This window comes from Chiroxiphia lanceolata, chromosome 2 (genome assembly GCF_009829145.1).
Source record: "Chiroxiphia lanceolata isolate bChiLan1 chromosome 2, bChiLan1.pri, whole genome shotgun sequence".
NCBI classification, from domain to species: Eukaryota; Metazoa; Chordata; class Aves; order Passeriformes; family Pipridae; genus Chiroxiphia; species Chiroxiphia lanceolata.
In genome coordinates, this window is record NC_045638.1 from 59,912,174 (window position 1) to 59,932,687 (window position 20,514).

At 40.6% G+C, this 20,514-nt stretch overlaps 1 protein-coding gene across 3 annotated transcripts in view; it reads left to right on the plus strand.

Moving 5' to 3' along the window:
* Positions 1-1,549: 1,549 nt before the first annotated feature.
* Positions 1,550-20,514, plus strand: part of EPSTI1 (epithelial stromal interaction 1) — a 90,519-nt gene continuing 71,554 nt past the window's right edge. For all 3 annotated transcript variants that reach the window (XR_004355167.1, XM_032678546.1, XM_032678547.1), the window contains exons 1-5: positions 1,550-1,850; positions 12,162-12,220; positions 14,174-14,257; positions 18,700-18,773; positions 19,405-19,488. Coding sequence is in view for 2 of the 3 variants with exons in the window: in XM_032678546.1 (XP_032534437.1) it covers positions 1,654-1,850; positions 12,162-12,220; positions 14,174-14,257; positions 18,700-18,773; positions 19,405-19,488 (498 nt within the window). In the remaining variant the exon portion in view is untranslated. The remainder of the gene's footprint in view (positions 1,851-12,161; positions 12,221-14,173; positions 14,258-18,699; positions 18,774-19,404; positions 19,489-20,514) is intronic.

A 20,514-nucleotide genomic window follows, 5' to 3' on the forward strand; every position in this document is an offset into this window, starting at 1 on the left:
GCTTGCGTTCATTTTACATCCCTCTTTTTTTGAGCAATATAGTATTTAGATTCTACGGTTACTGTTTTCAGGCAAAAGTTTCTAAATTTCAACAGGAAAAAGATATTAGATCTGAATTTTACATAACACTGAAGGATTGAGGATACAGCAGCGGTCACCACATTAATTATAATCAATTTTTGTAATTAAATATGAGTTATTAAGACATCAGTCTGATTGGATAAAAAAACTCCAGATACTGAAGCTGGATTTTTACCAGATAGGATGTCTGTAGGCACAGCTGTTATCACACAGACGTTTGCAGTCCTCAGACATGACTTTGCTATAATTTTTTTGCTACTTCTAGTGCCTTTTTGTCTCCTGTATTGACCCTGAAGTTCTACGTAAGAGAGTAAGCTTGATTCTTGCTTTCATTTACCAGCACCTTGTACATAAAGTATTTGTGAAGTGGTGCAAGGGATTATGCACCAGTTCATCCCTATACAACACACTGCCATTGCACTCCAGAGTCTCTGCAGAATGTTTTGTGTACAAATGTAGATGATACCTGCTGCAGAGCATGTTAGGAGGGATGGTGGGAGGGAGAGACCATTGATGCTGCCTCCTTGGGGCAGGCCTAGGAGATGCAACTTTTCTGAATGTGGCAGCTCTGGGAGGTGTGCTGCTGGTGACAGTGTCCCATACAGTACACCAAGGAGCATTACAACCACCAGGCAGCCTTTGGCTTTCCATGTGGCATTTTGTTTTACTCCTTCCCCAGCATGTGTGGGGTGTGCTGTAAGGCCTATGTGGTCTGGGCAGTGAGGAAACCTGGCCACATGATCATCCCTTCTGCAATGTGTTTTTAGTGCAGCTTGATCAGCTGAGGACAAAAAGTGACAAAGTCTGCATGTGTGGAGCTGGATTTCCCTAGCTCTGCTGCATTAAGCTGGAGTAGCATTACTACTTCTTTTTTGCTTGGGCTAGAAGTTGCCAAACAAAGGTTGCTGATTATCCAGCCCTGCAGATCCCATAGATACAGTATCACTGGTCAGATATGATTACAGAAGGGAACTGCGTTTTTGATAAGTGGATCATGTATTAGTCCTCTATTCAGGTGGAATTAGGAAAGTAAAAATAAAGAAGTTTTCTGACTGAGCAGAACTCAAAGGCAGAATTTGAGCTGTGCAGGACCTTAGGATTTACCTGAGGGTTAGTTTTTAGTTTCCATCTTTCTTTGTATACTCATGCAAAATAGAAAACAGTAAACCTCTGAGAGTTATTCCCTCTGTCATAGGAAAATTTGATATGCTGGGGTAAAAAATTGTCAGAAATATAGCATTCAGCCAGACCTTGCCATGCTTCTGCTGAAGCAGTCTATTCCAAGACTGCACAGATGTTGTCATCTGGTTTATTAGTACAGATCTGCTTTGCTCTCCCCTCTGTGACTCCTGTTTGCCTAGGTGCTGTGATTGAGATGATCAAACTTTAGCTTCAGCTGGACGATGACTCAGAAATCAGTACATGTATTTGCACTCCTGACAGCTGAAAGTCCAGACAGAGGAGGGGCTTACAAGGAATTGAAACTAATTTGCAGTAACTCCAAAGTTTTGAGTCTCTCCCTAGCCTAAGCAGCAATACTTGTGTCTGACAATTGAAAGTACTCCCAAAGCAATGTCTGGGGTTAGAGAATGGAGGGAAGGCAGCAGGTACAGGACAGCTGCTGGCTCTAGTACTCCATTTTCCTCTCAGGGTTACCCCTTGGATGGCAACAACAAAACAGAGAAGGGTAAAAACACCCAGAAGCTGGCAACATCTGGAGAGGAACAAAGCAGCCAAGAGCCAGTCTACCAACAACAGCAAGAGCAGCAGTAAGTAACGAGGAGCCTGTCCAAGATGATGTTATGTGTACTGGGTGCCTGTTCCCGAGCTTGCTTGAGCTGTATATCTTTAAAGGGGGAAATACTTTGTAGAGAGCCTGTGAACGGGGCTGAGCGCACAAGCAGCATATTGTCCTTTTCTTGGTGCTTCCAACATGGGACTCGAGTTGTTCTGGCAGGCTTTGGCATGGCTTATACCCTGTGCAATAGCAGTGGCCAGTTCTATATGTTGCATATTGGCATATGTAGGGTCCGTTTCCTGGCATCTTTTTTCAAAGTGAAATTTCAAATCTGGCTCTAGTGCCTTGTTTTCTGTTTCTCCTAATATTTGATTCTGAGAAGTCTAAAAATACTTCTACTGGCTTAAGAGATGGATATAGGCTGCATTCCAGCACTGATCTGAATGCAGTCAAGGACACAGAACAGTTCCAGCAACTTCATGCTGACAAAAGTAAAACGAAACTTTAGCCCTCAATTTCATTTTGTGCTTTATTGGAATCTATGCTCAGTCCATCTCTGGTTTTCCAGTAGCAATTCTGAGATAGCTTGTATAACCTGTCTTGCAGATATAGTACAGAATAGAAACTGAAAATAGTGTGTGCATTTTTTATGCACGTGTTTAATACAAATAGGCTTAGCTGAACAGAGCTAATTGTTTAGTCTTTTTCTCCAAATGTGCTTTTTATGAGCTGTTAATAACAGTGCATGCAATGCTATATATTGTTATGTGCACATCTCATGGCTTTCAAAGTGCAGCTGACAGGAACTGCAATCTGTTTCGGTTTCCTTTCCCTTTTTTCTGTGTGAAGAAGGTGGAGCCACGCTGTGAAGGAGGTGGCAGGCTGATGATGGCAATCAGCGGATCAGCAGCTTTCGATTACCCATGAATACTTGCCTACTAGGTAGTAGTGGTACGGGGACTACTGAGAGCTGGTCCCTTTGGAATCCGTCAGCACTTCAATGACTGACTTTCAGCAGAGCAAACAAAAAATCCTTAATTACAGTCTGTTTATTTTCTGCTACTTCCAAATGTGAAAGACCCTCTGTCTTGCCTGCCCTCATAGTGCCGTATATCCACAGTAGAATGAGAGCATCCCTGGTTTGCTTGCATATTTGTGCTGTATTCATTTTTTTGATGTTTCGTTGGGGTTTTTGTTTGTTAGTTTGGTGGCTTTTGGTCTTTGTTTTGTTTTTCTGGGGGGGGGGCAGGGGGAGGAGTAAGGGAGGCCAGGGGGATAGTGGGGGTTTTTCCATTGGCATAACTATCCCAGATTTTGTCTGGGATTCAAACCTCCTGGTATAGGTTAGGTGAAAAACTTATCAATTGGTTATCCAGAGCTCCCTGCAGAATTTAAGGCCAGGGCAAATATAGTCACACAAGTCTGACTAGATTATGGGAAGCCCCCTAAAACTAAGTAAGCTTTTGGGGAACATGAATTTTATGCCCTGTTTCCTTTCTCATCTTATATGATGCTTGCAGAGCTAAAGGTGTGCACCTACTGCAAGGACTGTGTAATATTTTTTGCTATGTGATACAAAAGATTCTCTCTGTGTCTTCAAAAAGTTCTAATAAAGAATTAATTCCTAAATTTCAAATGTACAAACTAAAGTCTGCCTTAGTATGTAGTTAATGAGGAAGAGGGATGAGGGAAAGGCAGGTTCCGACAGAAATCATGTAATATGAGTGGTACAAATACTCAAAAAAAGAAGTGAACAAAGCTGGAGCTTTGCATCCTTCCCTTGAGGAGGGGGGTACCAGCTGTCAATTTGAACAGGTTGAAAATGTTTAAACTGCAATTTCCTTAACTACCACAGATTAAATTGGCAGATAGTATCTGAAATACTGAAGCAGACAAGGAGAGATCTTTATTCTCAAAACAAAAATTATTTCATTCATTATTACTTTGTTCTGTTATCTCAAGTTACATTTCAAGAAAGATCTCAGATTCAAATACCATTTTAGCAGTGATAAAGTTGACTCATCCTTTTAGTCACCAATCCTTTTAATATACGATCTTTAAAATACCGGGGCACCCTCAGAATGGTCCAGGTTTTCAGGCTCTGGGATAACCAGAGCAGTAGGGTAGCTGAAGTCACAGTAGAAGAAAAAATATGTAGACTAGTATTAATTAAAGGCTTTCTGGAATACATATAACAGAGAGAACATGAGGGGCCCAAGTAAGATACCTCTGTGCCAAGGAGTGTTTCTATTCCAATTTCTATGTTGCTCGCTAATTTTTTGGAAACAATCGGGATATAGTTTTGCTACCAGGAAAGCAGGAGCTGGAGTCTCATTTGAAAGCTCTTGCGTGAGTTGATTCCACGCAAACTCTCAGTCTCAATCAGTCAGAGCAATTTGGAATGGGAAAACACCTTAGAAGCATCTTAAGGTGGGGTCAGGGGACCTTTCATGTAGACTGGACACATGAAATATGTGTGGGACAGGACACGTTGCAGTCTCATCCACTAGTTGATATTCAAACTTGACTATTAGAAAGTACAAGGTAGGCAGCTGGTATTAGAGGATAATTTTGCTTTGGAAAAGCCCTTATATAATATGTTGAGGCTGAGAAGTTACAATAAAGTGGTCCTAATTAAGCTAAGAAAAATACATGTTCAAATGCAAAATTGAAATCATGCTTTGCACATCTCCTTCCAGTTATATACAGAATGTGGTTTCAGGCATGGAGAAAAAAAGTCACAGGGATGACAAGTGCTTGAAACTGCTTATAATAATAAGCTTGCATTTAAGTTACTTCACTTTGTCTGCTAAGTGCCATGAAATTAACTAGCAGCAAGTGAATTCTCAAATTGCCCCTGTTCATATCTTTTCAGAAACAAAAGTCTGTACAGAAGAAAAGGTGAAGGAAAGCGGAGAAATTAGAGGGTAAAGTAAAGCTAGTGCCTGAAAAAGAAACTACTGCCCTCATTCAGCAGTCTGTCCTTGGCTTCTTTAAAGCTGGCAAGAATAATATTGGTTCTGGTAAAATCCATTAAAAACGAAATTCAGGATAATAAAACCTGAGGATACATTGCCGCACAGCAGGTAACAGTCCCTCATCATTTTGTGTGAAAGGAGAGCAGAGTTGCTAGAATGCTTGACTCGAGAAATTATATTCTTTGACTGCTGGAACCAAATCCATAAGAACTATCTTTCCTTCATTTTCCAATCTTCATCCTGAATTTTAAAAAAACAACATAGAAAATATCTATAGTAAGACCCCTCAATCTTTTGCTGATAGACTAGCAGTTCTGAATTTTTTTTCTTTCATGATCTGAAGTTTCTTTTTTTTAAAAAAATTGCTCTACAAAACTGTAGGTGGATGCTTAGCAAAATGCTTGTTTTGCCCACTGCCCAGCCACCAGTGGGAGTGCTAGAAGGGTAATTTGAATTATGGACAATCTGTTCAGAGCTGAACTCTGTATTTGTTACAAAGGAGAAATCTCCCAACTCCGTCTTTCAGGCTTATGTACTAATCTTTACAGCCCAGTAGGGCAATTCAGAGATGCCCAGCTTTGTTGTGGTCAGCAGCCAGCCTTTTCTCCAGCCAAGTGTCTGGTTGCAGGTCTATATAAGACAATAATTATAGTGTTAGGCTGGGCTGTGGGGGTTGCTGTGTTCCTTATAATGCTTGGAGGAGGGGAGGAAGTCCTTCCAGCTCCTGTGTTGGAAGTTTTTTTTGGAAGAGCTTGATTTGCACAAGCCCTGACGTTCCCTTGATGGATAGCTTGATGAGGAGCTGTGACGAGGTTATGAATAGGGAATTTATAGGAGGATGCTGTGTTTGGGCAGGGGCAGTAAAAGGACAAATTCTCTGATTCAGAGGCAGCAGAGGAGGAAATACATTGTTGAAAAGAAAAGAGAGGGGAAGCAGAGATGAACATGCCACCAGCTTAAGTCCTAATCTTCATGTGATACAGCATCTGACCTGCTGAGCTCTCCAGGCACGCTGGCAAGACTGACTTGCAACACATGGATGCCTCTGCAGGGGATAGCTTGGCTCAGCGCTTGGCGTTGCCAAGCCCAGCGTCTGGCCTGCCCATGTGTGGATGCTCCATGCTTCTCACAGCTAGTGATTACCAGGTTCTCCAGCTGGCTGTGGCATGCTGGCTACATCCCTGACATTGTGCTGCACTGAGATAACTTAGCTGCTCTAGGACCTGGGGACAGCATAAGCATGGCCATGTCTGACTTCATAGACTTTGCTGGGTCTGATGCTAATCTATAACACACCACAGTGAGTTCTGCCCCTTTGGTGTAATCTGACCACAACCATAGGCTGACTAATGGCATATTAGCATTTTACAGAGGAGAGAGAGAAAGCTCTGCTCTGGGCCAAGTTTGGGCTGAGAGCTATCTCTTGGCTCCCTGATTTGATCCATCACTGTGGCAATTTTCTTGGAGCTTTAGAACCTGGTCGAGATCATCCAAAACAGTGTGCTGGCTGAAGCACATCTTTCTGATGTGCTACGACCAGAACAAGCTGCTGAGTCTGAGCTCCATCTAAACTCTTGGAAATTCAATTCCAATTTTCATTTTTAGTCTTTAGGCCAAATTTTAACTTAAGGAATTTTCTACAAGCATGTGGGTAAAACAGAACCTCAGGTCTGTTTCTTTCCTGCAGATTTCTGACTCATACTTTCTCATGGGCCTCTCTCTGCTGCTGTTTCACTTCTCGCTGTGGGAATTAAGTGCATTCCTGGCCTGTGGCAAACACAGGACAAAATCCACGGACACAGACTTTTGATGATAAACATTTCCTTCTAATGCAGTTCATTTTCTGCCTCTTATGCTAAGACCACACATGTAGTGAGGGTGAATCCGACAGTGTGTAATGCTAAGCCTGAATAATTCACTTTTGTCTCTGAGCTGCAAACTAGTAAGATGCTGCTGCTGATAAAGATGGAAAGCCAGACCCCCAAGCCTGCAAGCAAGGTTTATACACCCTCACAGAGCTCTGCTTAAGGCACTGCTGGGACACAGAGCATATTGCTTGGCTGAAGTCTAGAACTGTGGCTGTCAGTTATCATTAGCATCTGGCCGTGTGTGTATTGTGAAATAGGGATACCTACAGGATAGTTGTCTGCTTGTTGGGATTTGGCATCTTGTAATGATCTGATTTGGCAGCTTCCATGGTGCTCAGCAGCATATGGCTGTTCCATCAGGCATGGGAGCCTTGGTGAAAACAATACTTTGTGGTGCCATGGACTTGACAGCTCTTAAAACAATTCCTGATAAATGAATGTAAAAATAAGCTTAGCGTACCTTTGAAGGAAATTTAACAGTTGTCTTTGGCAGTTTGGTCTCTTTTTCATTTTAAATTCGGTCTCAACATACTATTTAATGCAGTATTTCACCCATATCTTGCCCTGAGTCCCTCCTCTAGACTCAATCTGCCCTGGTCTTCTTCCCAAGCTTTAGTCATTTGTGTTGTTCTCCAACTACATTCTCAGTTTCTACATTTTCTTACACAGAGCATTTTGCCTAGCAGAGCAAGATATTTAGCTTTAAGCTCTGTGGCATTTATGTATCAATGCAGCTGCAGTATAAAACACAGTGGAACTGGAAATAGTTTATAACAGCCATTACTTTTGTAACTCTTTAAACTATTTCACACTTCATTTGGAAAGCTCTCCAGTGGTAGATGGCTGGAGTAGACTTGAGAAAAAAACTGAAGAGCACTGCTCTGCAAAAAATATTACTGGTGAACCGCAGTTCTCATGTGGTTTTTCAATTTTAGAAATAAACTATTTTATACAAACCTTTGAAGAAAGCAGAACAAAAGTTTTGATGGTCAATGCCCTGAAAGCATTGAGGTGTCCTTGAGTGGTGCTAGTTAGATAAGTAAACTTATACAGAGGATTCAGAATTTAAGTTTGCAGACATGGTGTTTTTTGTGTTGCTGATCACTCATATTGTAAACTATCATTGCAGATTTTCTATGACTGTATTGCATGTTTCTCCTGACATATAACCCTCTATTTATATGTATGTGCTGGGTTTGGCTGGAGTAGAGTTTATTTCTTCACAGTGGCTGCTGTGGGGCCATGGTTTGAATTTGTGACCAAAACAGCGTTGATAACGCAGAGATGTTTTCATTACTGGTGAGCAATGCTGACACAGAGTCAGGGCCTTTTCTGCCTCTCACCCCACTCCACCAGTGAGTGGACTCGAGGTGCATAAGAGGTTGGCAGGGGACACAGTCGGGACAGTGGACCCCAACTGACCAAAGTGATATCCCATAACATATGGCATCATGCTCACTATATAAAGCTGGGGGAGGAAGAAGGAAGGGGGGGATGTTCATAGTGATGGCATTTGTCTTCCCAAGTTACACATTATGTGTAATGGAGCCCTGCTTTCCTGGGGATGGCTGAATACCTGCCTGTCCGTGGGAAGCAGTGAATAAAGTCTTTGTTCTGCTTTGCTTGTGTACATAGCTTTTGCTTTACCTATTAAACTGTTTTGTCTCAACCCACAACTGTTCTCACTTTAACCCTTCTAATTCTCTTTCCCGTTCCACCAGGCAGGAGTGAGCGAGCAGCTCTGTGGTGCTTAGTTGCTGGCTGGGGTTAGACCACAACAATATGTTGTTATATAGGTATTTATAACCCCGCTACTGTGGTATTTTATGTCTGTCTGTTTGAAAAATCATAGAAGGTTCCTTCTTGTTTTTATTTCAGTATAGATACATTCTCTTATTGGGTTATAATTTTCTTACTCTCATTAATATCTGTTCAGTCTCTGCAATGAGTCAATACATTCTCATTTTCTGTGGAGAAAATATAACAAAAAATTCCCTTCAAGGTTAATATGTTCTATAAAGGTAGAGGAAGATTTGTTTTTTTCTTTTGAAGTGCTATAACCAGGTTAAGATGTTCTTCCCGCCTCTTCCAGTGACTTCTGTATTTGTATTTATAAAACAATCCTATCTCAAAGATAGGCTTAAGTCTTATAACAATTAGAATCATTATTAGGGAAGCAGTAAAGTTAAATTCTTTATAATCTTTTCTGGCTGAGGATTTTGGAGCAGTTCCTATATTGGTATAAAGCACAAAAAGTCTGCATACAACTGATAGCTTTAAATCTTCACATTTCCTTAATTGCTACCCAGGTAAGTAGGATAATTTGCTCCAGATTTGTGGCTACTGTGGCAACCCAGAAACTGACTGGAATATTAAATTGACAGGCTGTAGCGGGTTTTATAGGCTTTACTGGATCAGAGGTTTTGCCTGAACAAAGAAATGACATGCAATATCCTGCAAACTGGATAAAAACATGAAGTGAAAGCTGGTGGGGGGGTTTTGCATTAACTTTCTTTCCTTCAAAAAAAACCTCAAGAAAATAAGGGATGCTAGGCGTGGGTTTTAGAACTGGTAGGGCACATGGAGTCTCTCAGGTAACAGCTCCTCTGGCTCTTCTCCTGCTGTAGGATTGAAAATCCAGGACCAGTTCACACCTTGATTTTCACCTATCACACAAGAAGTTTACAGTGTACTTGCTCTCCCTTTCTCCTCATCACAGAATCATAGAATGGTTTGTGTTGGAAGGGACCATAAATATCATTTAGATCCAACCCCCCTGCCATGGACAGGGATCCTTGCACTAGACCAGGCTATTCAGAGCCCTGTATAGCCTGGTCTTAAACATCTCCAGGAATGGGGAATCCACGATGTCTCAGGGCAACCTGTTCTGATGCCTCGCCACCCTTACAGTAAAGAATTTCTTCCTAATATCTAATCTAAACTTACCCTCCTTTAGCTTAAGGCTGTTTGTGATCCCAGTACCCAAAGCTATACTCTGATATATCTTTCCAGATACCACGGTGAACACTATAAAATAAGATAAACTCAATAATGCTTTTTTTCCCCTATTTTTTTTTTCTTATAACTTGGACTGAAACAAAGCATGTAATATAAAAACAAAGCATATAGTATAAGCATTAGGTAAAAGACAAACAAAAGTTGGTATCCTGTTCTCCCTTTACCTCCCCCACTGGAGACTTGGCATCCTCGTTTTATTTTACTTCGCCTTTATTCAATAACATGGAAACCAATTTGGCCTTAAATTAAGCACTCTTTTAACCACAATGGCTCTTAATCTGCTCTTCAGAAAACAGATGGTAAATGTAGTGTCACCTCTACCCCTTTTGTAAACTGATTGATCTTTGCTGTATTTCATGTCCTTCTGAACTTCTGAAGGTGAGGTCATGGTCAGATGTCAGAAGAGTGCCCCCACCCGACCTCCTGGACTCTGAGCTTTCCAGCCAAAAAGCAGAAGCGGATAAAAGAAATGATTCATGGCACAAGGGCTAGATTTGATACAGTGATTTCTCATATATGTTCAGACAAGCAGAGGTCCCTGCTTTCTTTTAAACTTGATTCTAATTCGAAGCAAATCAACTAAAAAAACACTGTTTGAAGTCATCAAAGCACGTGGTATAAAAATTCTGCCCTCTAGTGCTGTGAAACAGTGTGATGTCTGAGATGCACTGATTGATTTATGGGAGGGGAAAATATGTAGCCTTGCAACCCACAATTTCAGCCATTTTTATCACTTCCAAAGGGAAGGGAGGGGAGTGTAAAATGTACTTAATTTTTGTGTATTAACTAGAGAGAAATATGATTTTAATATCTGAAACAACAGCAAAAGTTGCTAAAAAAAAATCTTGAACCAGATAAATTGTGCAACAGCTTGTTAAGGGCACTTTGGGATAAATTGTTAATGCTACTACTCAGTCAAATAAAGAAAAATCTGAAACAACATCACTGATGGGGAATGTTATGCCATAAGTGAGGTGTGTTGTCAAAGCTTCTTTTAAGTAATGGTTGCAGTTGTGTGATGAATACCAGTGAGGCACTGCTGTTCTCTTAGCTCCTGCCTTTGAGAGTCTGGAATTCATTGGAGAGGTGAAGAACAGTCTCATAGTCTCAGGGGCACCAGAGTATGCTGGCAGGAAGGGAAAGGATCATATTAAATAGCACCACTAAAGCTCACAGCTCTATCTTTACTAGTTTAATCTCATAAATTAATCCACATTCTCCTATAATAAGTGTTCAAAGAGAAGGAGGTAATTGGATATAAATACTCTCCTTCCCAAACCCTGAGTTACACTGATATGGCAGCAGACAGCTTTTGGCACTTTGATCTCTCTGCATGATTTTCATTTCCCTTTTAAGCCTTAGTCTTGGGCCTCATTGTTTCATTTCTTTTCCACAGCCAGCTGTACTTTCTCTGCTTCCTAGCTTGTCCTCCAGCCACCCCCTGTGGCCCTTCCTTAAGAACATCAGACATCACCCCTCATTATTCTTTGTTGGCTGCTCTTCTCCTTGTGCTTTTGCTGCAATGAAGCCAGATGAAACGTCTGTGCCCATGTGTGCATATAAAACCCTGCCAAGAGAGATGTGAGTTACTCTGATACATGAGGCCAACTGCTGCTTAGTGCGTTTCTGGTAAATCTGCACCTCCATGGCACAGCTTCTGCTGAGCAGGAGCCATGTAAACTACTCACACAATACACCATGTAGATAAAACCCTTTGTCTTCTCCAAGTGGAACTGACATGTTTTCATCACTCTTTTGATCACCTCCAGTCTCTTAATACACTCTGAACCGTCTTGCCTCTTTGCTGTCACGCAAGATTGATAGCTCCTTGAGACAGCAACTGCATTTTGAATTAAGTCTATCAAAACAGGGTCCTTGTCCTGATTCAGTGAGTCACACCTTAGGCATGACAGCAAGATGAATATGTCCAAGGAATTCCTGGTCCCTGAAAATGTAAGGCTGACAAGGAAACCAAGGCTCAGTCTGAGAGTAGATCACCTAGGTCCATCACAGTGTGACTTTGCATACTCCTTCGACAGCTTTTGGGCAGACTGCTTAAATCCACAAGGTGCTTGGTGCCCTCAAGGTATGGGGTGGGACTGTCAGCACCAGTGCTTTTCCCAGTAGACATCCAATGGTGTTCCACATGGAACATTTTGGTTTAAGGAAGGGATTTGATTCAAAATGCATGAGATTTGAGGTCAGCAGTCTAGAGTGAGACTTGAATAAGAACAGTGAAGACTATGCTATAAGCTTCTGAAAATGTTATCCTTGGTATCTGCTGTCAGCTCCAAATACAATAAGTATTCCTAGAGTATTTACCAAAAATTCCTGAAGAGCTGAATCAGAATAAATACAAGGTTTTTTATGAAGTTATTTGCTAAGACAGCAAAAAACTGACTTTTTTGATAAAGGCACTCCCTTCTAGTCCTGGTTTTGTGTAAACAGGAAAAATAAGAGTGTTTTCTTTCATTTTAGTGTCAGCCCATATGTCTTGGTAACTCCAAATGAAATCAGAAGAAAACAGTTGCAGCAAAGTAAGTTGAATTGTCTAATATGGTAATACATTATTTCTACTTGAATAACTTTAGGGTTTTGTGCATTTTATTGCTCTTGCAATTTTTATCCTCATTTTTACAATGGTTTTGTATGTGCAGCTGTGACAGTAAAGTCAGTACTATGAGCATTCTCCATCATCATGTAGCTTTACTGGAGATTGACTCCTCATCTGGCTACACTTCATGCAGAATAAATCTTGTTCAGGAGAAGGGTTGTGGTAATTTCAGTGCTGGAGCTGTTCAAGATGGCTTCTACAAAACTGCTGGAATTAGCTCTATCCAGCTTTTACAGGACTGAATTCATATTGGAGAACCCAACTTTGAACAGTCTATGGGTCAGTAGGAAGAAGAAAAAATATAGATAAGAAATATTTTTGAAAATACTCCCATGAGGAAACAAAAGTAACTACAGCCACTGTTCGTTCTTGAATCTGCATTTAAGGTTGTAGGTGACCTTTTCAGTGAAGTTGGTAAAGGTCATTATAGATGGAAAGTATCTGTCTATATACACCAACTTTTTCTTGGCTTTGAGTCTTGCAGGTGAAAGTAGCTAAGCAGGAACACCCTGAACCTCTACCAGAAAGATCTTTCATTGGCAAAGTTACAGCCAGAGTCAGTTGTGAAATAAATTCTGTATGCAGAGGTGACTGAGCACTGCAGTCCTGCACTCCTGGCCATTGATTTATGCAAGATATGAAAGCTGAAGGAGTGTGAGTCAGCACTTCTCACATCTTGAGCCCTCAAGGAAACAATTAAATTAAATCCTTCCAAACTTTGTGAGTTTGGCTGAAATGCTTCACCATCAGGCTAGTATGGGTTATGGGTTTGGTTTCCTTTGGCTGCAAAAAATAAAACTGACTTATCTTGAACCAAACCATAATCTTCTGGAAGGATGAATAGCAGCAGATCATTTTATACTCGCCTGTGACATTAACAGCAAAGGTGCTGCTACTCTAATAAAGATCTAGTTTCACTTTGTGCCAGCAGCACGTAAGATCTGAAGCATGCCAAGTATTTACATTTTGGATACTGGCAGAATTAGGACCTAGTTGAATGCAGTCTCTACCTAAATGCTTGTTTTAAAGGTGAAATAAAAAGCTGATATCTCTTTGGGGTCTCTTTAGAAACTTTCTCACGTACTGGCTTTATCCTCTAAGAGGACACCTGGTGTTAGTGTCTGATAGCCATAGCCAGTCATTAGGAAATATGATTAGTAAGAGTGAAATGACCTCCTAAAGCAACTGAAGTGATAATGCAAAACACAGGTTTTGTTGGCCTTGCTATTGGAAGGAATTGTTGGTTTCTTCCTCCGGCAGTTGATAAAGAGCGAAGTTAAATCAACCAGCCACCCTAGGGCATATGGCTGGCACCCTGGCTGTGTTGTCTTCCACTGACTACACTGGGAAATTGCTGCCCATCTCACATGTGGACACCTATGTTTAAGTGTCTTAATCTGAACCTGACTCATGCATTCCTCTTGCTTTTATTTAAAGAGCATGTGGTTGGGAGAGAAAATTACTTCTCATTTCCCTGCTGGGGAGCATTATACCACAAACATTTCCCTCCATGCAGCAGTAGCATGTTAATTGTAACAACTTCTGCTTTACCTGCAGGACTAAATAATGTGGCTTTTATCTACAGGTTCCCAGAGGTTAAAAAGCAGTCTATTAGCAGTCCCTTAGCTGTTTTTTGTTTTGCTTTTGGGGTTTAGTCCTGGGGTTTGCTCACCATTAGAGTCTCGAGGTAGGGAAAACATTTGCCTTGTTAGCTGATCACTGCAGTGACTGAGTAACGTCTTGGGGGGTGTCTGCACCCCTTGAGAACAAGTTTGTTCCTGGATGGTCTTCAGGATTACATGTAATTAGCAATACTGCATGCTTTTTAGTATTCTCTCTAACTTCCATATATTTGTTTCTTTTTATGCCTGCGCAGTTGCTAAGAAAGAGCTAGATGACCTGGAGCGGTGGAAGGAAGAGCACAGGCCAGGGCCAATTACATTGGTTCCACAGAGATTGGGTAAGATGTGAATCAGCATTTGTGCATTGCAAACTTTTGTTTTCCAGAACATGAGGCATTTTTCACTTTTTCTTGCATGTTAGTTACTAAAGAGATTCAGTATCAATAAGGGCTAACAGGAGACTACTGTAGATGCTCTGTGCTTCTTGATGGTCATGGCAATGAAGATGTTTCTCAAACAAAACAGCATAGGTTGTCACTCAAGAAATATGCTGAGATCAGAGTAGAAAATCTGTGCTAACATTTGGGTAAAACAGGTGGATTATCCCTCCTGCTGTTGACACTGTCTTTGGTTGATGTCTCTGAGGGGGCACACATTTGCCATTAGTATGAAGATGGACAGCACGTGTTGGGAGACTCTCCAGTTGCCCATAAGAATAGTCCTCTGTCTTAGGGGCTAGTAGGTGTGCTTTCATGACTGCTGGCTCTTGAAGAGGCAAGAGTGATCCCTGCAGCTTCAGCATTTGTAGGCTAAATGTGCATGAAACTCTGTATTACCAATTTTATAAAAATAACAACAAAGATAAGTAAATGAAAAACAGGATACAAAGCTACAAGAACTGAAGTCCCTGTGAACTGATGTGTTTGTGAAGATAATCAACATCTTTTCTAGACAGGTTGTGGCGTTTATTAATATAATAAATAATAAACTCCCAAGACCACGTTGGTTGAAGGTTCAAACAACCAAATCTGTTTATCGGAAGCAAACAACACCCTTTATATGCACTTTAAAACAACACGTGATTCTCTTAACCAATCACCATGTGGTACCACAATGCCCATGTGTGTAGGAGTACATTCGGGACTTCATCTTCCAGGATGCCCCTTCCACCATCCCTAAAACACGCCCCCTACAACATGCGAGAGAAACTGTAGGAGATCTCTTCAATTGCAACCACTATAAAATATTTAATTTAGTCATATTTCAGAGTTACTTTAAAAAATAATTAGAAGACAATACCAAAGCAACTCAACCCAAAACAAATCTTGTTCAGAGAATAGAACTGCAGATTGTGCTGAAGCAAGAGGAATGTTATTAGAAGTGTTTTTCAAGTACCAGTCTTCAGACCTATCTTGTTTCAGTATCTTTCTTTAATGTCTTTGGCACTAAAGCTAGAAGAGAGCTGATGAAACTTGCTGACAAGACAACTTTAAAGCATCATCTGTATAGAATATGATGGGATGACCTTGAGAAACTGACTAATAAAAATCAGGCAAAATTAATTCTAGCAAATTGAATGATTATGACAATGCCTTTATTAGTTTTATGAACCTAGAGCTGCCCTTCCTTCCCTTGGCTAACATAGGAGAATTTGGGGTGCACGGTGCAGGCTATTGGCTACCTTGACCTGCAAATTAAGTTCTTTCTTTGCCACATGATAAGTTTGCAGTGGGATAATGTGTATGAAAATAGATAGCAGGTGGGAGATAGAGGAATTTGAACTGACTCCAACCCAGACGTGGTTTTTAGATCAAGGCGATACAGGTCCCACATATTCTGCCCTGCAGCCTGAGTCAGTTTGCTGTGGTGGTAATGCCCACCATCACGTGCAGTCCTGTGGCCAGACATGGTCTTTGTGAATTCATGCATATCTGCTTCTTGCTTGTGAGTCATTCCTAGAAGACATGCTTCTGTCACAAGAGGATCACAAAGCTTTTTGCTGAAGAAAGTGAAATCTGAAAACAGAAATTTGGTGTATGGTGTCTATGTAGAATGTGTGCGGGCTGGCTGCATGACTGAGGATGTGATGTCAAAGCTGCAGGGACAGGTTGTGGGGAGTCTTACCTTCTTCGGGGCCCATAGCATTTAAAAACTTGCTTGAGGAAGAAGCAAATTAAGAGAAGGAAAAAAAAAAGTAAGAAAATATGATCCCTTTGGTCATTGTCTAGCTGCAACTTAGACTCCTGGAGACTGAAACACTAAGTTCAGTGCCTCTGAAAAGAGGTAATGTGCAAAGATGATTATATCATATCATTCCCACGGGAACAAATTTGGAGCTGAAGAGAGCTCAAGGAAGGAGAAAAAAATATAAGTGGCATCTCTAATTTCACCACTGTAGGTACTCATTAAGGTAAAAAAGTATAATGTGTTGTTTTCTCAGAGTGGTTTTAAGAGATTACACATCTAGTCCAAATCACCAGAGAATCCTTGAAGTTTCTTAACACTCATGCTTTCCACAGGGAAATAAGTATTCTGGATTTCAGCTCTGTAATATTTGACTGGCAAACTTGCAGGCACCGTGGAGAGATGAGAGCAATGAAAGGATGCAAGTTCTACCCTCCTTCATAAGCAATGAGTGAAGCAACAATTCATGCCTGATAAAATGGTCTCTTTTTTGATCGTATCATATACAGCCAGTCACTACATACTCTGACTTCAGCAAAATATTTGAGACATTACAGCCAAACCTTGGATGAATTAAACCTGGCTGAAAGGCTATAGGCTATAGCTAATAATGATCAGAAAAATATTTGTTTAGAGATGATGCTCATCACTACATGCAAAGAAAGTACAGTGCACACAAGAAATATTGCCAATAAAAGGCTAGAAAAAAAACAGAGATCAAGCATCCAAAAGGTTTAAAAACTTGTTTAGTAGCCATTTTATTTTCTAGACCTGTGAAGGAGTCACTCCACTCAATGCTAGCTGTATGCTTATTGCTACTCTAAGCTTGTTACCTGTATACTCTATGGCCAGTGTTTTTTGAGAACTTATCCTACAGATTTATTTCTGTGCATAGAAATGTTGCCACACTTAGGGAATTGATCTCCCCTTCACTGAACCTCACAAAAGCACCTAAAGATTAGTTACCTTCCATTAATAAGTGGAGGAAGCTGCCTTTAGAGAAGAGTGACCCCTTCTGAAAGATCTAGTATATTTGTCTTACGTTTTATAGAATGGCTTGGGTCTGAAGGAACCTTAAATATCATATAGTTCCAACTCCCCTGCCATGGGCAGTGATGCCACCCACTAGACCAGGTTGCTCAAAGCCCCATCCAACCCGGTTTTGAACACTGCCAGGGGTGGAACATGGACAGCTTCGCTGGGCAACCTGTGCCAGTGCTTCACCACCTTCACAATGAAAAATGTCTTCATTATGTTTAATCTAAATCTCTCTTCTTTTGGTTTAAAGCCACTCCTCCTTGTCCTATCACTACATGCCCTTGCAAAAAAATCCCTCTCTAGCTTTCTTCTAGGCCCTCTTAAGGTACTAAAAGGCTTCTAGGAGGTCCCCCTGGAGCCTTCTCCTCTCCAGGCTGAACAACTCCAGCTCTCTCAGCCTGTCTTCATAGGAGAGGTGCTCCAGTGCTCTAATTGTCTTCGAGGCCCTCCTATGGACTTACTCCACCAGGTCTGTGTCCTTCTTATGTTGGGGACTCCAGGGCTGGATGCAACACTCCAGGTAGGGTCTCACAAGAGTGGCGTAAAGGGGCAGAATCAACCTTACTTGACCTGCTGGCCATGCTGCTTTTGATGCAGCCCAGGATATCAGGCACGTCAGGTTGCACAGATTGGTGCAGCTGCTTCTATAGTTAGGAGGCACACAGAGGAGAATTTCTCATGAAAACGCTAAGGGAAAATACACTCCTTACCCTCTGAATGGAGTAAGAATTGCTGTTGATTTTCAGGACAACTGAGGGAATGAATTATTTCCTCTCCCAAAGCAAGAAAATACTTTGGAAAATAGTAGAGCAGAATAATAAAATCAAAGTCCTCCATCCTTTAAGCCCTAGTATCAAGTTATTTATGTGGTTAGGTTTTTGTTTGTTTTGTTTGTGAGTTGTTTGTTTTTATTGAATGCTGAACATTATGGCCAGAGCTTTAGATGTTCTCAAAAGAGAGGCCATGCCTTTGAATGAGGACACCTTCTGCTACCTGGATATGAATGTGGGGTTTGTGGGAAAAGGCTTTGACTTCCATTTCAGAAAGGGGATTCTTCCTCGAGCACCAAAACATTAGTTAGAAAATATTAAAGTGATAGCATCCCATTAGAGCTGGCAGAGTCCAAGATCCTAAGTTTGATAAAAGATAAACTTTTTGGTAATAGAATTTCTGACTCTGTATGTGTGTGACAAACTGAGCGAAGGTGGGAATAGTTGGATTGAAAAATGAAAACTCACCTGCAAAGCATGACTGATTTTCTGAAAATGGAATAGTTCCTCAGTAAACTGATCATATACTGTAGAGACATATTTGTTGGTAGAGTGGGTGATACAGTGGATGCTCTGTAAGTAATAAGCAAGTGCTTTTGATGGATGAATAAAATGATCAAAAAGGTCTCCTATCTGTTCTCTTTAATATCAGACAGCTACTGTAATTATGAAAAATTTCCTGTATATGCATACATCCAATCTGTTATATTGCTATGTTCCAAAGTGACTGGTATTGGCAGTTAAAATGTTCATAAAAAATGCAATTTATATGTTTGGGGTTTTTTAAGGTGGAAAGGAATCAGAGGCTCAAGCAAGGCAAAACCAACAAATGATGCTCATGCAATCTAAATACCAGCAAAAGGTCGGTAAGAATAAATTTGTTTGTTTATTTGTAGAATTCAAAAGAAAGCTTTTCATGAAGTATTTCTTATGACTATAAAATGAACTCAGAGATGCTTGGCAGAAGAAAGTCATGAAACCTGAAGGAAGCAGCAGGAAATCAGAAACCAATGTTCTGCACCAAAGAAAATAAGAAATCTGTCCATAAATATGTAGCAATCTGTATCACAGATGATATAGAAAATAATAACCAGTATGGTTGTAAAGCCACTTATATGCCTCGTTGTATCTTTTGGCATGCTGCCTACACTTCAACTAATTGATCAATGTACCACCCTAACCTGTACTTATGTGGAAATGTTGTTTCTGTTATAAGAGGTATAAATGCTTGTAAGTTATCAATTAGCTGTGTGATTCCTTGCATGGATGCCCATTTATCAGTCCTAGATTTCTCAGCCTTCTTAAAGACGATATTGGAGTAGCTGTTGCACAGCCTGCATTATTTAGTGTCTCATTTTAAGGAAAAAAATTCTGGAAACTTTCCCCAAACACACTTTAGATTTGAAAAATATACACTACAGGAGCCAAGTTACCTTATGCATTCCTTGTATAAATACATATGGAAAATAATTTTGTATGTTTATGTCATACAGCACAAGAGAGAAGAATATGTAAAAGCAAAAAAGGCAGCTGAAGAAGCTGAAATCCTGAAAAAGAAAGCAATTCAGAGAGAAAAGGTAAACCTGGTTATTGCAGAGTTAGAGCCATATAACGCAGTTCATGTCTTGATGCTTGATTTTGCTGAACTACAGGGAAGAGGCTAATTAAATTAAGTGGTAACCCCAGATGGCATCAAGGAATTAGGAAATCCAGTCCTCCACCTCTTTGTAGCTGACTAAAGGATGACTGACCTGGTGTTCTTTGGAGCTTGAGAGTTCCTTGGGCTCTTCAGAAACTCCAGCCTTTCAGTTGCATCCATCCTGAGGAGTTAGCAGAAAGGTAGAACACTAAGGTCAGGAGTAACATTGTGTATGCAGGTTACATGGTTCACTTTGGCATGAGCTTTCTCTATAAGATCAGATTGTGGAAGATGGCACAAAGACCTTATAATATCTATAATTGCTTGTGCACATGGGAAGAATACTAGAAAATCTGACCTGTTATGGTGGAAAAGCCATCCAAATCATGAAAAGGTCAGTGTAGTCTATCTGCATTGGGCTGAGAGCACCATGAAGTTCAAATGGCCCTCCAGCCCCTCTGGGGCTTGCACACACAGGTGTATTGCTAATGTCAGAGCACTTTTCCTTCTAATATTCTCCATACACTGACATCAATGATAGCTCAGTTTCAAAATTTCTTTTATGATTTTGCATTTGTTTTCTTTTTCTAGTTATTCTCACAAAGCATCTTCTCATCCTTTGTGCTGCAAAACTTTTGTAAAAGTTCATTTGTGTCTCCTTGGTGGCAATCAAATAGTGCTCAAGAGTGCAGTGTTGAATTTAAATGAAAAAAGAAAAGAGGGGAAACACATACAGATGTCCACAATAACAGGGAGAGAAAGGGAGATTTCAGGTTTGCAAGTTTTATCTCTACAACAGTAAAAATGATTTTCTGTGCAGAAACTGAATCTTGAAAATTAATTAAAAAATAATCAATACTGGTTGGCGTACAAGGGCATGCATAAACAAAAATAACTGTAATTGCCTCCAGGTAAGGGTTAGTCTGTTCTCAGTCTTTCAGTGGTTAGCATTACTCTTTGGGGA